Source organism: Martes martes (assembly GCF_963455335.1).
Source record: "Martes martes genome assembly, chromosome: 1".
Lineage (NCBI taxonomy): Eukaryota > Metazoa > Chordata > Mammalia > Carnivora > Mustelidae > Martes > Martes martes.
Genome location: NC_137888.1, coordinates 125,218,849 through 125,246,771, shown reverse-complemented (window position 1 = coordinate 125,246,771; position 27,923 = coordinate 125,218,849). Strand labels below are relative to the sequence as shown.

Below are 27,923 nucleotides of genomic sequence, written 5' to 3'. Positions count from 1 at the left end.
ATCCCAGTTACCTATAAGTAAACCTAGAAGTGGTGATTTAGAAGGAATCTGTTAACACTCTCCCTCAGGAATTCCTAGAGAGCAAGATAAAGTTTAGACTCTTACCATTCTGACTTCAGTGACTTCAAGAAGACTTCTGCACCCTCACCATTTTACTCCAGCCTTCCTGAGAACTTGACACATCATTTCACAAAGAGCATTAGGACATCAGTTTTTATTTATACTATATATAGCCCAAGGAAATTAGTGAGTTGGAAAATGGGACACTTTATAGTCAAGTGGGAAAGACAATTACATAATTGTGTAGGAAACAAACAGAGTGAACCAATAATGGAGAGAAGACTTGCAATTTAGGGTGCTGAGGAAATTCCTGAGGTCTTGAGAACCTAAAGGTTGAGAGGGTAATAGTTATGAAAAAAGCAGGGAGCAAAAACGTTCTTGGTAGAGGGAGAAACATATGCAGTGGCTCCAAGGCAGGAAAAAGTGTGTTGAGGACATTTTAAAAGACTAGTATGGCTGAAATATAATAAGAAACAGAGGAAGATATGGCTGGAAGGATTCACAGGGGACAGATCATGCCAGCCTTTGGGAAGCTATTGAAAAAGAGTTAAACAATGAGGTAATATAATCCCACTTACATATTTTGAAGATAGTAATCTTCAGTAGTGGTACAAGAATAGAAGCAGGGAGACAAATAAGGAAAGCCTTGCATACATGTAAATAAGAGACGGTTGTGGGGATTAAGGAGTGCATGTGTCATGATGAGCACCGGGTTTTGTACAAAAGTAATGAATATCACTATATTCTACACCTGAAACTATTACATTGTATGTTAACTGGAATTTAAATTTGAAAGATTTTTAATGGGGCACCCGAATGGTTCAGCCAATTAAGTGTCTGACTCGATCTCAGCTCAGGTCTTTATCTCAGGGTCCTGAGTTCAAGCCCTGCATTGGGCTCCATGCTGGGTGTGGAGTCACCTTAAAAATGATTGCTAGATGTGGGGCACCTGACTGGCTCAGTTGGAAAAGCGTGTGACTTTGGATCTCAGGGTCATGAGTTTGAACCCCACATCAGATGTAGAGATTACTTAAATGAATTTTTTAAAAATGATGGTTATTCAGGCATTGGGAATCAGGAAACTTTTAATGCCATCTCAGATTAAAAGATGAACACAAGTTAACCAAAGGGTAAGGGCAGTGCAAGCCACCAAAGAACACATACAGTAGCATTAGATCCCAAGACCATAACCCATTTGGACAAGGTAAATAGCCTGGTATGGCAATAGCAAAGGGTATGTGACAAGAGTGAAGACAGGAAGATCAGCTGTTAGAAAACTATTGCAATAATCCAAGAGATGAAAATATAGTGCCCTGAACTCAATCAGTGGCAATAGTGAGGAAGAGGCAAAATTGTGCCCATGTATTACTATAAAAGGTAGAAGAGACTGGCTGGATTTGAAGAAGGGACAGCAAAGGAAGAGAAACTTGGGGTCACTGGATTGGGTGATTATAGTAGAGCCAGGTGTGTGGGAAAGATGAGTTCAGCTTTGTATATACTGCCATAATGGAAGAGCCAGAGAGGAGGCAGTTGGATACATGGTAGTCTCCAAGTTATAAAGAGGCTGAGGCTGAGCATATACATTTAGAAACCACAGGTAAACATGTGATGAATAAAGCCTTAAGAAAGACTAACTAACCATCCAGGGAAGTACAAAACAAGCACAGCTTAATCCAGAATGGTGGGATGCACTAACATTGAAGGTCCAAGAGTTAGAGCAGGGTTTCTCAACAGCATTGATGCTTTAAGCTGGATAATTCTGCTGTGAGTTGTTGTCTAGCACATTGTAGGATGTAGGTAGGATCCCTGAATTCCACCCACTAGATGCCAGGAGGACCTACTCAGTTGTGACAATCAAATATGCATCCAGGCATTACCAAATGTCCCCAGGAGGGAAAATCACCCCTATTTGAGAAACACTGAGACAGAGCAGAAGTCTCCAGGACTCTAATAAACGGTTCTGAATGAACTCCCTCAATCCAGAAGACTCCTCCAAAGTCTCTGTGCATAATAGTACTGTTCTTGGTGCCCTTAAAAGTACAAAGAAATGAGGGTAGCACTCCACTGTAACCAACCTACAGGGCATTGGAATATCTTTATGAACTGGATTGGATCAAATCCATTATTAGAAATTCCATTTCTGGTATGAGGCTACAGTGGAAAAAACATTCTTTTGTAAAAATTTTATTCACAAATGACACACAAAATATGTGACCCTGCCCCCCAATACAGGATTAGATGTCACCATCATGTTCCAGTAAGCCCCAGCATTGCTCTATCATGAGAATAATACCTAACATTTTCCAAGAGTTTATTATTTAATCTCCACTTGACCTTCATGAGAGAGGTAGGAACTGCTATTAAGTCATTAGTTGAGGAAACTGATGCAGAGGGGTTAAGTAACGTGCCCAAAATCACATCGAGTGATCAAACTGAGATTGGAACCTGTCTTTTCCAAAGTCCATGCTCTAAGGCTAAACACTTTACCATTATTCCAGATGGCCTCCATTAGGGTACAAGCGCTGTGAGGAAGGGGCTAGTTCTGTCATTGTCACCATTGTGGAATGGTGAAATAGCATTTGGCTCATGCCTAGAACAGGAGCTCACATATTTACTGAATGAGTCTCAGTTCAGGCCTAACTTATTCACAGATCTGCTCTGAGATGTTTAAGATCCTGAGAGCTCAGACAGTAAGTGTGGGCTATTGTCTTCCACTCCTGACAGGAAATAAGCAGTCACAGTAACTGATAACTGCATTGCTAGAACTAACTTTTGAGAATTTTGTTCCAGAAATGGAGGCTCAACCATCAACCCTGCTTCATTTCCATTAAAGCAGTACCCTCCCGAGTGCCTCCTTATCCAGGAGATGCCAGTTACACTGAGACCTCAAAGAGATGGGGGAAGAGTAGAAACAAATTAAGTATAGAATGGAATATTTCTGCAAAATGAAGTTGTAAATACTGTTTGATAGGATCAAAAATTGGTACTCAAGGGTAAGTTTTCCAAATATTAGATAAGCTTTTTTTTAACATTCTCTACCTTCTATTCAAAAATGTTTTAGGAATTTGAATAGGTATTACCTCTACTACTGGACACACCTGCCTTAACATATTTTTCCTCATTAGACAGCCTTGGTATCTTTTTGATGAAGGGACTATATGTCCAGAAGTGTGTAAAGTCCTCAAAAAGGATGAAAAGATTAAGCTGGCGATACCAAATACTGTAACAGACAGTAATTATTATGTATTATTTTTCTGGGTCCAGATGTAGCCTCAGCATATTTATCAATTTAATATCTCAAGCAGCCTTCATTCCCACTAGATCCAGTATTGTGTTGTCCCTGCGTAAGGCCACCCTCAGGTATAGCTTGGAACATAATGGAGTTCAGGGGATATCAGTAATTTCTACGGAGAATAAGCAAAGGAGATATGCTGGGAAATTCTGTAAAGAATGTAAGGAAATCATGAATTGGCTTTAATCTGTTCTATGTATATACCTGCACACCTAAATGTACTTCTTGGAAACGAGGGAAGCTACAGAGCAACTTGAGGGGTGAGAATGTTCCCCACTCTGCATGGAAGCCGCATCAATGGAAGGCATTCATGTAAAGCTTGTACTTTCTGGACCTCAAACCCTCCCCAATCTAGCCCCATCCATAATATGCTCTCATTCCCACCAACGCTCCTAGGAAAAGCTAGATACAGCACATTTTCAACAAATTCTAACATGAACTTGAGTTTTAAGGAACAGGGAGAGTATGTTTTCTGTTCTAGACGGTAGCATTTTCTCTCCAGCATGGCTTGTTTATAGCGGTCATTTAGCAGCTGAGGGCACTTTTTTGTAAGCTGGCGGTCTTCAGTCCCTGGTTTGTCATATTTGACTCCTACCCAAACGCTGACAAATTGAAAAAAAAAAAATCAGTAACTCACTTTTGTTTGTTCTTTCAGCTCCTTTGAAGATTATGAAACAGAGGAAACTGTCTCTCCCTCTGAAATTGGAAACAAAGGCAGTAAAAGTAAAATAGTAACCTCAGACCTTTCAGAGAAATGTGGAAAGCTTCAGTCAGTGGATGAAGAGTAGCAGCCAGTGTCTACATGAGAGATACATGTTTTAAATGTCTTTTTCTTGTGGAGATGCTCCAGTTTGCATACTGTTTTTTAAAGGCTTTGATTTCTGCAAGTATGTATCTGCACTAGGAACTTTAAAACGTTTTAATAGGTCTGGATACACATACTCAATTTGGGGGACTCCTCCAATTTGCCTCAGACCTCTTGGCACAGCTTTTTCTCCAAATACAGTGATATACACCGCCTTCCGAAGTCTGTGAATCAGCACTCTTCACCCCTGAATGTACCAAGGATCTCTCAAGGACAGTGCCAAGCACAGTTCTCTGCACAAAAGCAGGTGTTGCCTCTGTTGTCCAGCATCTCTGAGGCCCCTCGGGGCTCCTATGGAGCCCAGAAGAAACCTTCACTTGCAGAAAACTTGAGTCAAAAATATTCTGGAACTTTAAAAAGCAGTTAAGGGCCTCCAGAAGTGACTTAACCCTGGTAATAAAAGCACTGCCAAAACATCTCAAGAGACTTTTTAAATACGTGTACTGGAGGAGTTCAAAGATCTTGAACTTACTTGGTTTAATGTAACTTCACAATGACCTGCCAAACTGCTAGTCACTTTACATCCTCAGGTATTGTAACCACTGGGCCTTCCAACCTTGCTGGCAAGTTCTGAATAATCTCTCCCCTTCCTGACTGTGGATCTTACATGAAATATGATGAAAAAACGTTTAATTACAGAATTTGACTCATACTTGAAAAAAAGTTTCCTTTTAACTTATCTAACATTTGTGAAGAATTACTGAATGACTTATTAATCTCCAAATTAGTTGATACCCCATCTGTACTTCCTACTAGAAGGCCTACTGTGAAGACTTAGTGATATATGAAAATTCTTACTAGATGTATTCCTTTCATCACTATATATTAGACTAAGCCAACAGTTAAGGCCTCAATCCCTTCATATTGAAAAGAACAATTTCAAATATTCTATCACCTCAATATTTATCACAAAAATGGGGAAAAAAGTGATGCCACCCATAAAGGAAGACTGTTTCGTCTGTACTGTAGAGTTAGATGTGTTCATTACAGAATTCTACATTTTTTCAGCAAGCCACAGTGCAGCCAAATCCTATAATACCCTTAAAGATAAAATAAACTATGAAAAAGAATGGACATTAATAGTGTAAGCAAAAGAAACCCCCAAGAAACTAACATCCATGTCAAAGTCCTCACCTTTTCCCCTGGGTTTTTTGTTTTAACCACAAGTCCTAAATGGCAGAACAGTATCCCCTGCTACCCTGCTTTTGTTCCTAACTGATGTTAAAGTTAAAAAAATGAAATAATCAGACCTATAATCAGGCTATGGTGGGCAAAAAGTAGAGATAAGTGCTACTTAGGAAATGTACCATCAACTGGTACAGTAATAGTTTTTTTTTTTCCAGTATCCTCTGTTGCCTGTTATTTTACTTTTCATGATCAGAATTAATCCTCTACTTCATGGTAACAGAAAATGATAAATATTAAATTTGGCATCTAATAGTTCACCAACTAAAAGCTTTTTAAAATGACTAAATTTTTAGGAAACACATGTAATAACCTAAACACACTAGTAAATTAGGATTTAAAATATTTGTGATACATGAAATTTACCATCTGTTCCATCCATTCTTTACCAGGGAGAGAAGGCATTTTTTTTTTTTTTTTAAATTTCAGGTAAAATATTAAAAAGGTAATACTGGCTTAGAAGCCAGATACGGTTTAAAGGTTTTATTATATCCATAATGATCTAAACTATTTCTGAAGATTCCATCAACAAAAAGTAAAAAAAAATTAATCTTCCAATATATATTTGATTTTTTTAATACTATTTGGCTTTTATCTTTTTACCTTGTGTCTCCTTACTGAAATCCTCTTGCTTTTACTTTGGTCTGTATTTGGTTTCAAAAGTCTGTAATTATTATAAAAAGTAACAGCTACCAGTATCATTCCATTTAAGATAAAGCTATTTTAATTTAGGTTACCCAAAGTATATTTTCAGATGTAAGTGTTTCACTGTAGTCCTTTCTTAAGAGTTGAATGCAAGAAATGTGGATTCCGAGGAACTAGGACTTTCTGGTAAAGATCTCACCAAATAAATTCGCCCAACTAGAAATTTAAAGTTTTTACAACATCCCAGGCTGCATAATAAAAATTAAATTGAGGGTTATTGTGGTCTTAATGCTATTCAGTGAAAAGTGAGTTTCATAGCAAAACATTAATTGCCAAGGTAATCAAACTAATAAAATTGTGTGTATTTTCCCTGCATCTTATCTATGTCATTGTGTACAATTCAAAGTGTTTATAAAATTCTAGATTAATCAAATGAGGTAAGTCATTTGCTCAACTTTTGGAAATGTTATGAAGTGTGCTTGGGTGGAGAAACCTGCATGATTTAACTTGTTTTTGTTTTTCCCTTTTTGCAAAACTAAATAAAGAGACAAGTTGTCAAATATGAACCATGTTCACTAAGATAGTCACTACACATTTTTGGTGTTATTCATACTTGCACCTCATTTTTATGTTTGAAAGAGTAACATCACAAATAAACTTGAGTTTCAAAGAATAATTCTTTGAACCCCTGGGAAAACCATAAAGGAATATCTAACTGGTTAAGTTCTTTCCTTTGGGGGAATAAGGAAGAGGACTAGATACTGGGAATGAGAGGGTCACAGGTATCAAGAGGGACTTTAGCCTTATGTACTTTTAGCCTTATATATAATGTATTCTTTTAGAAGAATGTGTAATTGTTATTTGCGTACCTAAAACCTAATTTTTTAGAAAGGAGGGACAAAAGTTAAACTAGCATCCAATTATTAGATTCTGATGCTGTACTTTCAACTTAGTATTTTCTAAAACATTTTATATTTGTTACCTATGATATGGGAAAGGAAATTTTGTTTTTCATCTGTTGTAAAACTTTTACTTTTCTTCAGCAAGGTCACCAAAGAGTTGTTTCAAGAATACTAAGATCAGGGGCACCTGGGTGGCTCAGTGGGCTAAAGCCTCTGCCTTCGGCTCAGGTCATGATCCCAGGGTCCTGGCATCGAGCCCCACATCGGGCTCGTAGCTCAGGAAGGAGCCTGCTTCCTCCTCTCTCTCTGCCTGCCTCTCTGCCTACTTGTGATCTCTGTCAAATAAATAAATAAAATCTTTAAAAAAAAAAAAAAAAAGAATACTAAGATCACAGTAAAAGGAATTCTTTATCCTAGGACCATATTATAGCTCTGCACAGAAACAGACTTACTGAAGCTAACCAAAAGGATAAATCACCAGTTCTGACACTTCTATCATCTGATTATGTATGTTAACAAAGACTCAAAAGAACAAATGAAAATGTGTCATATTAGAAGTTGTTATTGTTTTGATGGTTTCAAATCCTGATAAAGTAAATTCAGTTACTGCAGTAATAATTTCTCAATCATCCCTAGTTAGCCATTAGTCAGCATTCCTAAATAACTCATGGTATAAAGAAAAACAATGCAAAAATCAAGGCACTGTAATTAATTATTCTTCCCCAAATGTATATAATATAGGCCATTCAGAGCATACTATCCCAAACTCCTCAGTATTCTACAACATAGAATTAGAAAACTAACATTTATTGATAGATTTAAGGTGTAATACAGGTTTCCAAAAATGTGGCAGTGAGAATACCAGCATAAAAAAGAGAAACTTGTGCTAAAAACAACCTGAATTAACCATTGGCAATATTACATAACAATCAAGGCCCTCACATACTAATGATTTCCGATTTGTCTATATTGCCAACCTCCCATGCATCAAAAAACACAAAACTAAAATTATCAAACTTGGGAAGCAATAAAGTACTCTATGAATTTTAAGATCATAATATTAGGAAAGTTTGGGAGATTTGCAAAATATATCCTAATCATCCATGTGTACAATCTCATTTCTAGTCATTTCTGCAGTGATCATTAGTGAATAAAGAACAGATTTACAAGTTTATATAGCAGGGCATCTGGGTTTAACACAAAACTGTTACAAACTTTAGGCAAATACATGTTTCATAAGACACTGCTAACACTTAGAGGAATTAAATAAAATTCCAAAACTTGGAAAGCAAATAAAGACAAGACAACTAAGAAGCATTTTCCACCATTTACTCTTGTTATCAAAAATAGTTCAACTCTTCTTGCAAAACAAAAACAAAATAGTACATACTGGACACATACATCACATTTTTCTTCCTATGGCTTTAGCCCACCCCCACCCCACCAAGAGAGACAAAAAAAAAAAAAAGAAAAAGAAAGAAAGAAGAAAAGAAAAAAAAAGAAAAAAACAAAAGCCCAACAACAACAAAACAATTCTACCTGACCACATTCACAGAAAATGACACCAGGATACACTACAAAACAGAAGGAGGTGTCATCTGCTCTGTGTCCAAAGGTTTCTTCTCCATGTCTTGTACTAGGTGAGTAACCATCATTGAACATGCTGTGTGCCAAATCAAAACATAACTTCAACATATGTCAGATCTCACGAGAGATGGTGAATGTAGTAGAAATTGGAAATTTTCCAGCAGTATTTTTCTTTAAATAAGCACTGTCAAAGCAGCAATTCTTTTAAATCGTAAGGTCGTTTCTTTACAACCTAGTCAGTCCTTGTTTTATTTGGGCTGTGCTCTTTCAAGCAACTGACTAGATTACCCTTCAACAGAATGTCTGTGACTCACTTGTCTTCCCATAAAAATTAAAGGGAAGCCATGAATTTAAACTGAAACACAGTTTGTGCTTTACATGCAAAAGAGCGTTCTAAAGAAAATCCTCCTAGCTTCAAACCTACATAAATGCACAGGCTTCATAAAAATGCATTTTTTTATTTGGCCTCTATAAAGAAGCCCTCATAATGAATAGCACCCCAAAAAAGAGAAAAGGAGCATATTCAAAATAAAGTCTGTGAAACTATTAGAGGAAACAACAAACAAAAAAAAAAAATCAAAGAAGTGGCCAATAGCAATAAATATAACACATAAACCTGGGTAAGTTTGGGGGCATTATTTCAAAATTATTTCAAATAAATCCCAATTTCTAAATAAAAATTTTTATAATTTTTTAAAAATTCTGTCACATCCTATAGTCTAAATTCAATTACCTTCAGAATAAAACTGCTCTTCTCCACTTCATTTATCTAATTAGAACATGCTAAAAGTGAAGGTTTTCCAATTTTTTTTTTCCCTAGAAATGAGTCAGACTAACTATAAAAGTTACTCAAACTCAGAAGGGTTTTATCGCATAAACAGCTAAACATCTGCAATCTTGACAGAATTTGTTCACTTTTTAAAAGACAGATTTCAACATTCTAATGAGGGGCAAATTTTCTTTCATAATACTGCTGATTTAAGAACTGCTACATACACCAGTAGCCAATTTTCATGATCAGAAATGGTATTAAGTCAGCACAAAGGTTGAGCTGGACACATCAGCTTTTCAACAGGAGGAGCATCAATGGCATCTGAAGGCAGCACTGAGTCCCCTGAACTAATGGCTACTTCTTCACAAAAAATCAGCACAATCTTTTTGGACTGACTAGATACCACTTCCTTACATTTAATCATAAACTTTGATTATGCACAAAGCATGACCATAAACAATGAGGTTAATGTTATTTTCCTTGCCAAAGTTCATCTTGTATAAATCAGTTGCATCAGCATTTGTTCTCAAACTATGAGGTTCTGTAAGAACTAAGGACATATAGTTGTAGGGTTACTCCTCCATTATCTGCAAACTATTTCCCCGACACTAACACATATAACTTAGCAATGAAAACACTTGATACAAGTGATCTATATGCAGGAGCTCCGGCAAGTTAAACCAACAAAACCATAGCTGCCGTAAAACTGTAGCTATTTCCCTACCAGAGGTAGGTTTAAAGACCCACTGATTTAACAGTCGAATCTCATGTCTATAGCTTCATCCAAACTTTTATCATCATGTGTACTGGCAGCTAAAAACGTTGTTACTGGGGACCCTGTGACATTAATTACACTGGTGCTGGTACTAGCATTGCGCACAGCAATGCTAGTCACATTAATGCCCAAAGTGAGCCTGGTCTGCTCCAAGGCCTTTTCTGGCACAGCAAATGCCTCCAGCTTCTTCTCCCCATTGGCCATATAGGAGTTTTGGCAGCCACGACATATACAATCTAAGCAGGCTTTGCGGTTAGAGTAGCAAGGGCAGCGTTGGCCGCGGCATGTAAGAACACTTGGATTTTGAGTAGCACGCCCACATTTACACCCTTTCTTTTCCTGGGGTTTTTTATACACAGTCTTGGTAGGACTTCCTGGCATAAAATGGTGACTAGGAATCTTTTCCTTTACAGTTTTGTCTTTTTTAAGAATACCTGGCTTGGTTTTAGAGTGAGATTTCTTGGATCCGTGTTCATGACTCTTTTTCATGCTTTTAGTAGATAAAAGTACAGTTTTGCTGATTTTGGGTGTTGTGCCTCCATTGGGAACAGTTGCTATAGGCTGAAGAGAAATTTTGCTCTCCCGTTTCACTGTCACAGGGGCAGATGCCCCCAACGTTGGGCCTCGGATAATGGTAGAAATTGGAAGTGGCTGAACTTTCTCACTGTCACTTTCTGATCTGGATCGTTTTCTATTCAATTTTGCTACTTTCGGAGTTGCTGCTGTACATGATAACCCATGAAGTGCAGGACTGGTGGACATAAAAACATTATGGCTAAGAGACTGGGAAGAAAGCTGCAGAAAAGGTCCATTGGAGACAGTGGCTTCCAAGTTGGGCTGCAAATTAGGGCAACAAACCTCTGTATTTGAAACAGTTTCTAAGCTGCGGAGCACTTCCTCAACACTCAGTAATAGAGAGTCGCCAGGTTTTATATCTTCACTGAAACTGCAGATATCAATGCCTGTGGAGCATAAGTCAGTGGCTACTGTGTCACAGACAGGTGGCAAGCTGTCAGACAGATCCTCAGTTTTTATGTCAACAGTGTTACATACATCAATTGTGTTTGAATGTTCAGGCGAAGGAATATTTATACCAAATCTATCTATTGAAAGCCCATTATAAGTAGGCAAACCATTGATAACAGAACTGCCAATAGCAATGCTGAGGGTGCTTTCAGATATTGGAGATAAACCAGCTTGAGGATCAGCTGTGGGTTCTGAGGTTGAAGGTAAAGGGGAATGTGTTAAACACAAAGTAAAGGATGAATCTGAGGGTTTTTCTGTCTCCTCACAAAACAATGATCCATCATTAAGCAAAGCCAAAATATCCGAAGAACAGTCGACTGCTTCTATTATATCCCGTGCCAATGTAGTCTGTGTGATATATTCGCATAGTTTTTTGTAGCAGTTCACTAGGATGCTTAACTGCTTGTTTTCCTCAAATTGCTCATAGTCTTTGCACCAGCTACATGAAGGTTTCATCATCATTTTCTTGCCTTTACAAGGTTTGCAGACATAATGTTGGCAGGTGGAGTTGGTGGGTGCAATAGGATCTTGTAGCAAATGTCCTAAGAAAGAAAAAGGAGGAAAGCAAAGATTTTAGTAAAATAAATATACAATTTCATACACTGAAATTAAGATGAGATTATAAGTAATCTATTAAAATTGAGATGGGTTAAACTCACTAGACCAGGTAACAAAAAACGTTATCTTACAGGAAATGGAAAAATACTCAATAGTGCACTTCACTTCTATGCCATATTCCCCATTCCTTTATCTCAAACCAGAATCTTCCTTGATTCTGTACTTCTCTCCCAAACGGTATGTTCTGGTCCACTTTCTTATCCTCCTCTCCAAAGGCTACGGAGATGTGAAGATCAGTCACCAAAAGCAAAACTTGGCTTAAAACCCTTAGAACCTAAACCGAACACAACATTGTAATGCTACCATGTACTGTTTATTTTGTATTAAACACTGGGAAAAAGATATAAATAAGAGACACTTAGTCCCTACTCTCATTAAACATAGTTTAAGGGTATTAATCAATACAAAGTCATCTTCACCAAAAAAACCCAAAAAGTGTAACTCCAACCATTTTATTATATATACTAATTTAAAACTGAGAAGACTTAAAAAAAAAAAAAACTGAGAAGACTTAAATGTTATGGTGAAAAAGAACTATGTTCATTTATCTAAAGAAAAAAAGGGAGTAATACATTATTAAGACTCAAATTCTCCTATAGAAAGTCAAAATGCAAGGACAGAAAAGAATTAAGTTTAAATGTATCAAAAAGAAAAAAAAGGGCATACTACCAGACTCCAATTCTTCTGACAAATACAAAATGACCCTAGTCATAAACCGCAAGTATCCGAAGTAGAACATCACATAAAACTGAAAATGGTCTCCCAAATTATAAATGACCTGTGTAGATTATGTAACAGGAAAGAGGAAACAACTAGACAGTCACTGTTTCCACTCAACTCCACAAAGAAGCAATGGTTCTTGGTTCCAAATTCAGGACAAACAGTTAGCAATAAACTCAAAGTAGCACCTGTTTCTCATACAAAATTTTTTAGTTAGTAAGACTCTGGCATGGAAAAGAAGATACCTCAGGCTACAGCCAAGTGAAATCAGCAAACCCTCTCCCTTAAAAGCAACTATAAACCTGCAAACTTTTGAGAAAACGAGTCATTTTCATAATCAAAGACAAAACCATTTGATAAGCATTTATATGTCTGAAAAACTACTCAATTTCAAGTAACAACAGTGAGAATCTGTGGTGGTCCAGTTTGGGGCTGCCCAGTTCTCCCCTTCCATTCAGTTCCATCAGTGTTACCCTGAAGACCAGAAGCTGCTGTGACAGAAGGGGGCTCACTCCATTTGGTGCAGAGAATGATGCAGAGCCCCAGAAACATGATCACTGAAAGTGACTTCTCAGAGGCTAGCCAGCTGGAGAAGGCAAAAAGCTCAGTTCTTACTAGCCTGAGGTTACACAAGCCTACGTTAAGCCACAAACAAGATGACAATTTACCTCAAGTTGATCTATAAATTCAATGCAATCTTTATGAAAATGCCAGTGTCTTTTTAAAGAAATTTACTGATTCTAAAATTCTTATGGAATCAGAGGACCTAGTATACCCAGAACAATTCTTTAAAAGAGTAAATCTGGAGAACTTATACTATCAAATTTCCAAATCATCTTTAAAGCTATAGTAACCAAAACAAGGTGGCAATGGCAAAGGATAAACATACAAATCATGGAACAGAACAGAGCACAGAAATTCTTACATTTACAGTCTACTGATTGCTGTGATGCATGCCTGGATATTTCAACAGGGACAGTATTTTCCACATCATGTTGGACAATTTGATATCCAAATGCAAAAAAAAAAAAAAAAAAAGTAACAACAACAACAAAAAACAGGAAAAAAACAACCAAAAACCCAACAACTACTTAGATCCTTACCTCACAATATGCACAAACATTAACTCAAAACGGATCGCAGACACCTTATATATAAGACCTAAAATTCTAGAAGAAAAGCACAGGAGAAAATCATGACTTTGGGCCAGGCAAAGTGTTAGATGTGACATCAATGCACAATCTGCAAAAGGGAAAAAGTTATACAGTGGATTTTCACAAAATTAAAAATGTGTGCTTCAAAAGACACCATTAAGAAAACAAAAAGATAGGGGTGCCTGGGTAGCTCAGTCAATTAAGCATCTGCCTTCAGCTCAGGTCATGATCCCAAAGTCCTGGGATCAAGCTCTAAGTCAGGCTCCTTACTCAATGGGGAGTCTACTTCTCCCTCTTCTCTGGGCCTGCCCCTCTGCCTGCTTGTGCTTGCTATAAAATAAATAAATAAAATCTTAAAAAAAAAAAGAAAAAGATAATCCACAGTATAGGAAAAAATATTTGCAAATCACTTATCTGATAAAGGGCTTATGATATGACATATTAAAAACACTTCCTACCAATCAATAAAAAGACAACTCAATTTTTAAAGTGTGCAAAAAAAATCAATCAGTGTGATAGAACACATTAATAAGAGGAGAGACAAGAACCATATGGCCCTCTCAATTGATGCAGAAAAAGCATTTGACAAAACACAGCATCCTTTGCTGATTAAAACTCTTCAGAGTGTAAGGATAGAGGGAAATTCCTAAAAACCATCTACAAAAAGCCCACAGCAAATATTATTCTCAATGGGGAAAAGCTGAGAGCCTTCCCTTCCCTTAAGATCAGGAACAATGACAAGGATGCCCACTCTCGCCACTACTGTTCAGTATAGTACTAGAAGTCCTGGCAAGAGCAATCAGACAACAAAAAGAAATAAAAGGTATTCAAACTGGTAAAGAAGAAGTCAAATTCTCTCTCTTTGCAGATGACATACTTTATGTGGACAACCCAAAAGACTCCACCCCCAAATTACTAGAACTCAGACAGCAATTCAGTAATGTGGCAAGGATACAAAATCAATGCACAGAAAATCAGTTGCTATCCTATACACTAACAATGTAACTGTAGAAAGAGAAATTAGGGAATCGATTCCATTTACAATAGCACCAAAAACCACAAGATACTTTGGAATAAACCTAACCGAGGTGGTAAAGGATCTATACTCTAGAAACTACAGAATACTTGTGATAGAAATTGAAGACGATACAGAAAGATAGAAAAACATTCCATGCTCATGGATCAGAAGAATAAACATTGTTAAAATGTCTATGCTGCCCAAAGCAATCTATATTTTAAACACCATTCCAACCAAAGTACCAACAGCATTTTTCAAAGTGCTGGAACAAACAATCCTAAAATTTGTATGGAACCAGAAAAGACCCTGAACTGCCAAGGAAATGTTGAAAAAGAGAAACAAAGCTGGGGGTATCACATTGCCTGATTTCGAGCTATATTATAAAGCTGTGATCACAAAGACAGCATGGTACTGGCACAAAAACAGACACACAGGTCAGTGGAACAGAACAGAGAGCCCATATGTACCCTCAACTCTATGGTCAACTAATCTTCAATAAAGCTGGAAAAAATATCCAATGGAAAAAAGACAGTCTCTTCAATAAATGGTGCTGGGAAAACTGTACCTGACCATTCTCTTACACCATACACAAAGATAAACTCTAAATGAATGAAAGACCTCAATGTGAGACAGGAATCATCAAAATCCTAGAGGAGAACATGCAGGAAGTAACCTCTTTGCCATCAGCCACACCAACTTCTTTCAAGACACATCTCCAAAGGCAAAGGAAACAAAAACAAAAATGAACTTTTTGGACTTCATCAAGATAAAAAGCTCTGCACAGCAGAAGGCACAGTCAACAAAACAAAGCGGCAACCCACGGAATGGGAGAAGATATATGCAAATGACACTACAGATAAAGGGCTGGTATCTAAAATCTATAAAAAAACTTCTCAAACTCAACACCCAAAAACAGATAATCAAGTCAAAAAATGGGCACAAGACATGATCATACACTTCTCCAAAAAAGACATACGAATGGCTAACATATACAAGAAAAAATGTTCAGCATCATTAGCCATCAGGGAAATTCAAATCAAAACCACACTGAGATACCACCTTACACCAGTTAAAATGGCAAAACTGACAAGGCAAGAAACAACAAATGATGGAGAGATTGTTGACGGGAATGCAAGCTGGTACAGCCACATAGGAAAACAGTGTGGAGGTTCCTCAAAAAGTTAAAAACAGAACTACCCTATGACCCAGCAATTGCACTGGGTATTTACCCCAAAGATACAGATATAGTGAAAAGAAGGGGCACATACACCCCAATGTTTACAGGAGCAATGTCCACAATAGCCAAACTGTGGAAGGAGCTCAAATGCCCTTCAACAGACAAATAGATAAAGATGTGGCCCATATACACAATGGACTATTACTCGGCCATCAGAAAGGATGAATACCCGATATCTGTATCAACATGGATGGAACTGGAGGAAATTATGCTAAGTGAAATAAGTCAAGCAAGCAGAGAAAGACAATTAACATATGGTTTCACTTATTTGTGGAACATAAGGAATAGCATGGAGGATATTAGGAGAAGGAAGGGAAAAATGAAGGGGGGGAATCAGAAAGAGACAAACAATGAGAGACTATGGACTCCGGGAAACAAACTGAGGGTTTTAGAGGGAAAAGGGGTGGGCGGATGGGTTAGCCCAGTGATGCGTATTAAGGAGGGCATGTATTGCATGAAGCACTGGGTGTTATACACAAACAATGAATCATGGAACACTACGTCAAAAACTAATGATGTACTGTATGGTGACTAACGTAATATTATAAGAGAAAAAAAATGTAAAAAGAAGTCCTAAAAATACATATAAATGGCTTAGTATAGAGCTTATGTACTTTCAAGGGACTGAAAGTATGTATTTCACCCATTAAAAGCACTGGAAATATCTGAGAACCATCTAATCAGTTGGGTTTTATCATATTTCTTAGAATCCCTAATATGAATTATGATTTAAAATGTGATATATCTCTATAAAATCTTTTAAAAGTAAAAAAAAAAAGTAAAAATTAAAATCTTTATGATGAAAAAAAAGTGAGCAAGAGATCTGAATAAACATTTCACCAAAAAAAAGGGTGTCTAAGAAGCACGTGAAAATATGCTCAATATCATTAAGGAAAGTAAAACCTTACCACACAGCTTACACACCTATAAGAATGGATAAATTCAAAATGGACAGACAGTATACCAACAGCTGGCAAAGATGTGGAAAAACTGGAACCCTTCTGTATTACTGGTGAAAATGTAAAACCATAGATCAGATTGGAAAGTTTGGCAGCTTCTTAAAAATAGTTTCTTAAAAAGTTAAACATACATTTACCATACAAACCAGAAATTCTGCTCCTAGGAGCAGGAGCTTTCATCTCTCAAAGAGAAATGAAAATATATGTCCATATAAATGTATGTGAAATATGCAGAGCTGCATTATTTAGAACAAAAAACTGAAAACAATCCAAATGTCCACCAACCAGTGAGAAGATAAACAAAATGTAGTATATTCACACAATGGAATACTGTTCAGCTATCAAAAGAACTACTGGTACATGCTACAATATGATTAACTTCAAAAGCATGCTAAATGTAAGAAGCCAGATGCAAAACAGTACATTATTGGATTATTTCATTTATATAAAATGTCTAGAAATGACAGAAAAGCCGAACTAGTTGTTGTCTAGACAGGAACCAGGAGCAGGGATTAACTGTAAGTGGGTACAATGGAACTTTTAGCAGTGATGAAATGTTCTAATATCATATTAGGGTGACAGCTGCACAACTCTAAAATCTTAAAAAAAAAAAAAAACCCTTAGACAACAGTAGTTATGAAATCCAACCTTATAGGAATTCTTAGAGTACCCTTAACTTTAAAGCAGGGTGTAGGGGATATGAATATATAGATACATATGTACACACTTAAAAGAATAAAATGTAAGGTTAAAAAATACTTTATCTATTGGGAAGGAGAGACTAGACAAAAGTAAAAAAGGAAAGGACTCGGCTAGGACTATTCTGGGTTTAACTTGTTTTGTAGCTTTTTTTTTTTTAATATTTTATTTATTTATTTGACAGAGATCACAAGCAGGCAGAGAGGCAGGCAGAGAGAGGAGGAAGCAGGCTCCCCGCCGAGCAGAGAACCCGATGCGGGACTCAATCCCAGGACCCTGGGATCATGACCCGAGCCGAAAGCAGAGGCTTTAACCCACTGAGCCACCCAGGTTCCCTGTTTTGTAGCTTTTAACTCTCAATCCATGTAAGTATTTTTACATAATTATAAAATAAACTAAAATTTTTAAACAACCCCTGGGGCACCTGGGTGGCTCCGTGGGTTGGGCATCTGCCTTTGCCTCGGGTCATGGTCTCAGGGTCCTGGAATCAAGTCCCAGGAAGCCCGCTTCTCCCTCTGCCTCTCCCCTGCTCCTGTTCTCCCTCTCTCTCTCAAATAGATAAAATCTTTCAAAAAAATTAACAAATAAAAGAAACCCCTAAAAATGAAAAGCAAAGCAAGTAACTTTAGTTTCATATCAAACTGTTGGTATAACCATTCAGAGATTAACTATTTTAAATGACTTTATAACACAAAAATTGACTGATCCTAGCATCCTAGTTGTCTTTCAGTCATCACATTGGTGGTAGTAACATTGATAGTCACTATGAAGGTGTTGATGTTTATTGTGGAATAAAGTAAATGCTGATGTCCTTAAAAATCTGGATTTTTTTAAAAAATAGGAACAAAGAAATCATAAGATAGAAAACACTAAGCAAAAAGTCCTGTAGTTCTGAATTTCAACTGGATTTATCAGTATGAATTCATGTTTTCATCTTAAGTGTGCATATTTCGTAGCACAACACACTGAAAAAGCCTGCCAAAGGACTAATCCCAGCAGCAATGAACTCAGATAATGGTACTGAAAAACAATTTCCTGTTCAAAGAATTCACAGCTTCTGAGACAAATAACTGATTCCAGATCTGTGACATAAATTAGACAAGATGAGTTTTGATTACATTGTTATAACGTAAAGTAAGGAAACTATCAAAGATCGGGACTGTGTTAAAGGGACTTAGGAGCAAACCAGAAAAGGTGCCTGCTGGCCAAACATAAGAAAATCTGAGCATGCATAAAAGCAACAGAATGAAGTAGATCTATAAAGTTCAGATCTCTGAGTTCATGGATGGTTGGAAGGGAGAAGGGAAGAATAAACAAAGGAAGGAATGAAAATCCATTTCAGGATGCCAACCAGCTCATTAGTTTGAAAAGCGGTAAATAAAGAGCAAGCATCAACCGTTTATTCTGATTTAACTATATATGAATGATACCAAGTAACCCACAGATGAAAAGTTTCTCTTTATAGAAAAAGTGCAGCTAATAAATAAAACAATATAATTTGAATGTCATTTTATAATCCCTAATGATGTGCAAATTGTACAAGCTAAGTGATAAGGATTGCCTTTATTCTGTTACTGATCTTTTTTTCACCAGTCATTCCAAGCAAAACTTCCCGTAAACTACCAAGCATCTTAAAGAATTTTTACACTGTACACATCTTTGTATTTCTCTCTGAGGTATTAGGAGAGTATGCCTAATACTGAGAACTGAAGAGGCTACAAAGCACATCAAAAACCCCCACTTATTGATTCAAGACTTCACCACTACTGAGTTAAGAATTTCCATCACCTGGCCTCATTACCTATTGGACTGCCCAACCATTCCCCAACACAAATATTTGAAACTTTAACCCACCATTAGAGATGCCTATACCAAACTTGTTTTATGCACTCAGCTAACCATCTTAACTGTCAAAGGTTTCCCGAAGGGTTCTCTTTACACTTCACGATAAAGGCAGCTCCAGTGATAGGAGGGAGAAAGTAAAAGATTCAGGGGTTTCTTAGAACTGGTTGTCAGCCATGTATCTATCTACTGTACGTCTGTCCCTAAGGAAACTCGTCCCTCCAAAATTAAGAAATGTTACGTAACAGTTTTAGAATTGTAAAAATACATCTTATCATAGAAAATAAAATGGATGGGCAACATGAGTCAAGGGGAAATGTGTCACTCATTCGAAGACTGTACTGTTAAAAACTGGGCAGTATTTGGGGAGAAATTTAATTAATTTTATATCACATTCCAGATAGTTTCACATTCAAGTACCAAAAAAACTTGTTCAAAAAAACGTATCTTGGGGCAACTGGGTGGCTGAGTCGATTGGGCAAATAGCTCTTGATTTCTGCTGGGGTCATGATCTCGGGGTTCTGGGATCAAGCCCTGCGAGGGGCTCCCCACTGGGCACGGAACCTATTTGGGATTCTCTCTCTCTCCCTCTACCCACCAACAACCCCTTCCCCCCACTCTATGCGCACACTCACTCTCTCTCAAACAAAAGAAGAAAAAGTCTCAGACTTCACAGACTTCAGACTTTAAAAATGTTATCATTTGAGGGGCGCCAGAGTGGCTCAGTCAGTTCAGCCTATGCCTTTGGTTCAGGTCATGATCTCAGGGTCCTGGGATCAAGCCCTGTGTCAAGGCGCTCTGCTCAACCAGGAGTCTGCTTCTCCCTCTTCCTCTATGTTCTCTCCCAAATAATAAAATCTTTAAAAATAAATAAATAAATAAAAATGTATAATTTATAACAAAATAATTTCTCACTGCATTGCCTTGAATCCTTAGCTTGCAATGTATCACACGAATTTCTTCCTTTACATAACACAAGTTATCCTGTAACTAAATGAATTAGATACTATGTGCCTTAAACAATTACTGATGCTATATTGACAAAAAGACTATAGACTAAATATTCATTTTTACTCCTCACCTAAAAAAAGTTACTAATTTCCTTGTCTGTTCTCCCTCTTATTAACTTTTCCCATCCCTAATCAGCCAATTATAATTTGAGACCAAGTCTTAGTTTTAGATTACCACAACAGCAATTCTAGGTATAGGTAACTGCTGATAATTTACTAAGATACTTAATATCAGATTTTTTTAAATGTTAATTTTGTGAAACTTTTTATAATAAAATTTTCAAACAGAAAAAATGAGAAAATAGTATAATTACCCTCCATATAGATCACCCAGATTCAATAATTATCAAGACTATACTGTATTTGCTTCATCTACCCTTTTATTATTTCAAACAAGTCCCAGACATCAACTCACCTCTATATATTCATCAGTATAAATCATTACAAAGTACATCCTCTTCTGTAACCCACAATGCCATTATCACACCTAAATCAACAATTTAAATAATTTAAGCCATATTTAGCTTTAACTTTTAAAGGACTAGAAAAGGGCTTTAATTCACCCATCATAAACACATTTTATAAACTATACTTTTCTCAATAAACCTGCTTTTTAGCCACAGGATTTCCCCATTTTTAAATAGATTTAACATAGATCATTCAAATAATTACAGTAATATACAAAGCTTGGGCACTTGGACTAGCTGCCATGCATTTTATCCCTACCACTGACAAGAATCACTGACTGCAAGACTTACACAGCAGCTTAAGTTTGAGAGAAAGACCCAAAGTGCCAAAACAAATAAGCAAACAAACTGTAACTAGGTCTCAAGTCAGCTTGCCCCTTCTCCATTCAAGAAAAACGCCCTTCTCCCTAGCATAAGCAAACAAGAATATCATTACTCTTAGCAAACTCTAAAATACATAACTGATCCCAATTCTTTAAAAAGCAACTGGCAATCCATTCACTTCAAAATACCAATGGTAAAAGTGGACATACTATAAATCTTATGTTGACATGTAGATTACCAAGTAATTAGATCTTATGCCCAAAGAAAGATCTTTCTGCTTCTCCATTTTAACTGTGACAGCATTTAACTCCACTAGTATTTTCACCACATTATTGGAGGAAATTAAGTGTAGGGAGTGTGGAGGGGGGACACAAGAGAAAGTAAAACTGATAATGACTCAAATGTTTACCAAATTTGTTAATGACTAAAACATTATCTTGTGAATACTGGAACTGGCAGTAATAATGATCATAAAATAAAATCTACAATGGCAAAAGCTACAACAGGTTAAATGTAACATAGACAAGTTAGACATAACGAACTGAAAAATCATTAATTCTCATTTTAGAGTTTATATGGAAAAGAAATGATCCCAATGAAAGTAATTTCAGTAAAATGAAACAATTAAAAAATGGAAAATGGTTTAAGAAATTAAAGATATATAAAGATACATTCATATAAAGATACATTCCTTTATATTAATTAAATGTGTTTCCACAACCACCTAAATTTCCTTCCCCACAAATGGACCCATATCAAAACTAATCAGAAAATAAAAAGCGATCAGAAAATCGTACCAAAGTTCTAAGGGAAGAAAGGAATAAATGACAAAACTTTACTTGCTAAAATGGAATCATATTCCATAATAATAATAAAATCATTACTAAAGAAAATCAAGAAAATAGTACTAACTCGTTATCTCAAAATACTCCAAAAAAGCAGAGCTCTTCAGTAGGAAGTTTTCTAGGTTCACTTTATGTTACTGACTCTAAAATCATATTTGAATACAATAACGTACTTTTCATCAGCTATTCCTTTCCAAATGGCCCAGATAACTTCACTGATCACCTTAAGTATGTCTACAGTTATATACACAGGAAGAAATACTGACAAAGGGGGGAGGGGAAGGAAGCTTTATTAAAAGCAAGAAGAGGGGGCGGGGCACCTGGGTGGCTCAGTGGGTTAAAGCCTCTGCCTCGGGTCGTGATCCCGGGGTCCTGGGATCGAGCTCCGGATTGGGCTCTCTGCTCAGCAGGGAGCCTGCTTCCTCCTCTCTCTGCCTGCCTCTTTGCCTACGTGTGATCTGTGACTGTCAAATAAATAAATAAAATCTTTTAGAAAAAAAAGATAAAAGCAATTAGAGGGATGCCTGGGTGGCTCAGTCAGTTAAGCATCTGCCTTCAAATCTGGTCATGATCCCAGAATCCTGTGATGAATTCCATATCAGGCTCCCTGTTCAATGGGGAGCCTGCTTCTCTCTCCACCTGCCCCTCCCCCAGATTGTGTGCACACTCTCCCCACCCATGCCCCCTGACAAATAAATCAAATCTTTTTTTTTTTTTTAAAGAATGAGGGAAAGAGCAAACACAAGCAGGAGGAGCAGCAGAGGGAGAGGAAGCAGGCGACCCGCAGAGCAGAGAGCCCAATGTGGGGCTTGATTGATCCCAGGACCTTGGGATCATGACCCAAGCCAAAGGCAGACATTTAACCGACTGAGCTGCCCTGATACCCCAATAAATAAACTCTTTAATAAATAAATAAAATAAGAGCAGTAAGAATACTGTTGCCAGCCAAATCACATTGCTCCGAAGCTCTTGGATCCAAGACAAGATGGTAACTTATAGCAATGACAAAATATCTGACTGATGACAGGTGGCACACTTGAATTTGAAAAGGCACTCTCAAATGTTGCAGACAGAAAATCAAATAAATATTCTGTTTAGGAATGCAGTCTTGGATTCTGCTGGGCACATCCTTCCTGAACCATGAGGGCAAGATTTTTGTATGAAGGCTCAATCCAGGGTGCCTGGGTGGCTCAGCTGTTAAGCATCTGCCTTCGGCTCAGGTCATAATCCCAGAGTCCCGGGATCGAGCCCCATGTCGGGCTCTCTGCCCAGTGGGAAGCCTGCTTCTCCCTCTCCCACTCCCCTTGCTTGTGTTCCCTCTCTCACTGTGTCAATGTCAAAAAAAAAAAAATCTTTAAAAAATTATTATAAAAAGACTCAATCCAACCATATTTATTTCAAATATACTTTATAGTGTATTTGTATATTCCATTCTCTACAGCATGACCAAAAAAGAGGGGGGGAATGTGTCCATAAAATATTCTCAAGAAAAAAAACAATGAAAACATAAGTTTGATCTGGAAGGGGGATCAACTTTTAATTTACAAAAGGCAATAAAAACAAGATAGCAGAAACACTAGCAATGAATGATACAGGGTGGGGGAAGGAAGCTAACTAAATGCCAAGATTATTCAACATGTTTAAGGAAGTATTCATTCCTATTTTTGCTACACCCTAAAACATGCCCCAATGATCAATTTTTTTTCTGTATGTTTGGCACTATAAAATTAAATTTCTTTTTATCATATTATCACATGATTCTATCAACATTTGCCTGGTATGTCTCAGAAAAATGAAAAATTAGTAATGTTAATCCTGTAAAGTTTAGGAAATCCATTACATATCAAAAGAAATTTTATTCTTTTTAAAGATTTTGTTTTTGCTAAAGAGAGAGAGAGCACGTGCACGTGAGCAGTGGGGGAGGCCAGAGGGAAAAGCAAGGGAGCTCCATGAGGAACTCAATCCCAGGATCCTGGGATCGTAATCAGAGGGGAAGACAGACACTTAACTGACTGAGCCACCCAGGCTGCGGCCTCAAAAGAAATTTTAAAGTTCATCAGTAATTTTTCATCAGAAATTTTAAAGTTCACCTCCTTGAAGTTTACCTGGGGCACACTTAGAGGACTATCACAAGCAGAGAAAGGAAGTAGCAGAGGAAGAACAAGTTAGGCTGGGATATAATCACAACAAAGGCCTCAGAAGACGCCACTGGAAGCTGTGAGTGAAGCTAGGAACTAGGATGGCCCTGCAGGGATGTCTCACGTTGGGGCAAGGGAGCCAGGTCTTTAATGGACTAGTCTTTAGATGCACGCTACTCCCAAGAAGGGTTGTGAGCTTGGCTTGGCTCTCTTCAAGCCAAGGGCAATTCCCAGGAAGGTTTGGGAGCAACACTCCCAATAATTAAGAGAATGAAGTCCTTCAATCCTGAAGTGGGGATTTGGGTAATGCATACCTGGCATCCACTATAATTAGTTTATTCTGTAACTGTACAAATCTCATCAATTTTGAGTTTAAAAAAATGTAATGAATAACAATGAAGTGCCTTTAAAAGTGACTTGGTCCTCCATTTCTTAAAGCTATAAACTGACTAAATATCTAAGTTCTGTCCAGCTCTAAAATTTGATGATTCTAAGATTTTATAGCAAGATCTATAAGAGTACATCAAAAGTCTTACAGTTGGATATCGTTAATTGTTGAGGTGATAGGTATGTTAAAGTTCTTTTTTATACACTGAAATTTTCTATATGTTACAAAATAAAATCCAATAAATACTTGGCATGTTTCCCCTTCCCTTCATATTTTCAAAATACCACAGGCTGTAATACCTAAATATTCTCCCCCCTTTTTCCACCTCCTGTTCTCCCCACATCCACTCCCCCTCCAACACACACACACACACACACACACACAAACTTACACCCTTTTCTTCTTTCTTCTTCTCCCATCCTCTACTGCCTCTGGCTCCAATCATTTCAGTTACCCACCTAACTGTATTCATCATACCCTCTCACTTCCACCTTCAACCTTCCTTCCCTATAACAATTTACCCTCCAATTATTCATACACTAAAGTATTTTTCCCTAGATTTCATCTTCTAATAGAAGGAAAAATTGCTAATCCCAAACCAACGTGCATTTCTGGTTGATCATTCTTCCTCAAAATGCTCTCTTCCCTTTTCCCCCAACACTTGTCTCCTCCACCTCTTTTACATCCTCTTCCTCTGTCTTCTCCTTAATTTCAGGATTCCCCATGTATCTGTATTAAGATTGATCCTTCTTACTCCATTCCAGTATTCCACAGTAATCTTGGGTCACAGACAACTTTGAGAATCCGATTATACACATATGCAAAGACACAAACTGTTGTACAGAATTTCATGGGATCATGAACCTTTTTGAAAAGATATGACACCCCAAATTAAAAGTTGTGCCACACAGTCCTTCCAGAGTGATTTGCACATAAATTGGTACAATTACCACTTATTAACTGGTAACTTCTGAATCTTTACATGCAGCTCTAATCTTCTCTGCTGACCCCAGACCCACATTTCTAACTGCCCACTAGGAATTTCATGTCTCCTTTGATTACTCACAAACAACTAAAACTTAACATGAGCAAATATAAACATACTTCCCCTAAACCCTCACCTAAAAACCTGCTCCTCCTCCTGCATCCTTATTCTCTTGGATACTGACATTATTCACCCAGAAATCAAACCACATGAGCTTGAAACCATCTAGACTCTTCACCAGAATTCCACATTCAATCTCCAGAGTCTCAATGCATATAGTTTCTAAGTCACCCTTCAAGTTTTATTCCCATGACTACTGCCTTAGTTGAACCCTCATCATTCCTCACCCCAAACACTGCAAGTTTTCTAACTTATCTCTTCCTGCCTCAACTTCATCTGCTCAGTCCACCCTCCACACTATCACCAAAAAATCTTTCTAAAACACAAATCTGATTATGTCTTTCTTCTTTTCAAAACCCCTCATAAAGGCATAAAAACTGCCAAACACACAAACACACACACCATTCACCTTCAAGCAGCCTTTAAAATCCAGTCTTTGGAATGACATATAAGGCCTTTCAGAATGTCGCCTCCACCTAACCTCCCCATACCATTAAGCTTTCTCCATACCCCATTCCATTCCATTTCATTTCACACAAACTTCATACTCCATTCTCACCTACCACTGACCATTCCAAAACATGCAATGCTTACTCATTCCTCTGTGAAGTGCTCTTCCTAGAACGTTCCTTCTTCCTTCCTTGAAGAATAAACTATTCTTTAAGAATTCCTCAAATATGACCTCCAAGAGGAAGCCTTCCTTAACCCTTACCGCACAGTTTGTTCAAAAAGCATTTATCACATTCTCCTATTATAGCACTTATCACATTATATTGTCACCATTCAGGGGGTCTCAGTTACTCAAGGCCAGAAACTTATTTATCTCTTTATCTTCAAACCATTGTTGGCACATAAGCAAGCACCTGGGGCACCTGGGTGGCTCACTGGGTTAAAGCCTCTGCCTTCGGCTCGGGTCATGATCCCAGGGTCCTGGGATTGAGCCCCGCATCGGGCTCTCTGCTCGGCAGGGAGCCTGCTTCCTCCTCTCTCTCTGTCTGCCTCTCTGCCTACTTGTGATCTCTGCCTGTCAAATAAATAAACAAATAAATATTAAAAAAAAAAAACAAGCAAGCACCTAATAAATGTACAATGAATGAATCATAAAAAGCACGTTAGAGGAACACCTGGGTGGCTCAGTGGGTTAAAGCCTCTGCCTTCGGCTCAGGTCATGATCCCAGGGTCCTGGGATCGAGCCCCACATCAGGCTCTCTGCTCAGTGGGAAGCCTGCTTTGCTTCCTCCTCTCTCTCTCTCTGCCTGCCTCTCCACCTACTTGTGATCTCTGTCAAATAAATAAATAAAATCTTTAAAAAAAAAAAAAAAGCATGTTAGAGTTGGGAGTGACCTTGGAAATCATCTTGCTCCATTTTAACCAAGACAGACTTTCATAAGATTACACAGCTTGTTACTGGCAGTAAGGAATGTAATCTATTGATTCTATAAACAGAATCTATTGATTCCCAACCTAGAGTTCTTTGTACTCATCCAGCACCATCCCTATTTCTGCTATTAAGTCCACAGCATCCATAAAGGACAATTTCAGTTTCCTTCCATTTATCAAAAAGAATGATCACTGAAATTGGGCCATAGCCATCAATAATTAACCATAAGACGTAAAACCTTTTGGGGAAAAGAAGAAACAGGAATGAGTACTGGCAATAATGGTGAGGGGAGGGGAGCCAAGGAAAGTCAAAGGCAGGGTGGATGCTCAACATATTTTTGTGAGGGTCAGGAAACCCTTACTGCACAGAAACTGGAGCTGCAAGAGTCCTGCCTGGATTCTCTATACACCAAACTCAATATCTAAAGTTAATCTTAAATGTTCCAAGTAAACACATAAGCTATATAAAACATTGTACTATCTTCTCTGTAAAGAGATTCCAACAAAAAAGCTCAGCCTATTACAGACTAGTCTAAGAATTTACAGCATTAGAAACCTTAACTGACAATTCTATGTATATATTAAATGTGTGAATACGTGTAGCATGTATGTACAAAATAAGTAAATATGTATGTATTAAATTCCTATAATTAGGATGAGATGGTTTAGCCTAGATTCAGTCTCCAAAAGCAGTATCAAGGTACATGTAGGGTGGGAGGATATACTTCTACCAATGTCAAAAGCCTGACACAGGGCCTCAACAATAATCCTTCCATAATTCAACCTACAGATTTAAATATCTTAAATACTCCATTCTCCACCTTTTCCAAATGAAGAGTTAATTTTTTAGGCTATTTTCACTCAAGAAAGCATTTCCTTTTCCTCAATCATTTAAGCAAATGATATCTGA

General features: G+C 37.5%; 2 protein-coding genes across 3 annotated transcripts in view; one reads left to right on the top strand and one right to left on the bottom strand.

The window, feature by feature from the left end:
• PPP2R3A (protein phosphatase 2 regulatory subunit B''alpha) overlaps positions 1 to 6,636 on the top strand; it is a 203,330-nt gene extending 196,694 nt beyond the window's left edge. For both annotated transcript variants that reach the window (XM_080808037.1, XM_080808038.1), the window contains one exon: positions 4,008 to 6,636. In XM_080808037.1, coding sequence (XP_080664163.1) covers positions 4,008 to 4,140 — 133 coding nt within the window. In that variant the 3' untranslated portion in view covers positions 4,141 to 6,636. The remainder of the gene's footprint in view (positions 1 to 4,007) is intronic.
• Positions 6,637 to 7,643: 1,007 nt separating this feature from the next.
• MSL2 (MSL complex subunit 2) overlaps positions 7,644 to 27,923 on the bottom strand; it is a 38,311-nt gene continuing 18,031 nt past the window's right edge. Inside the window, exon 2 of the mRNA XM_080805207.1 lies at positions 7,644 to 11,651. Coding sequence (XP_080661333.1) covers positions 10,060 to 11,651 — 1,592 coding nt within the window. The 3' untranslated portion in view covers positions 7,644 to 10,059. The remainder of the gene's footprint in view (positions 11,652 to 27,923) is intronic.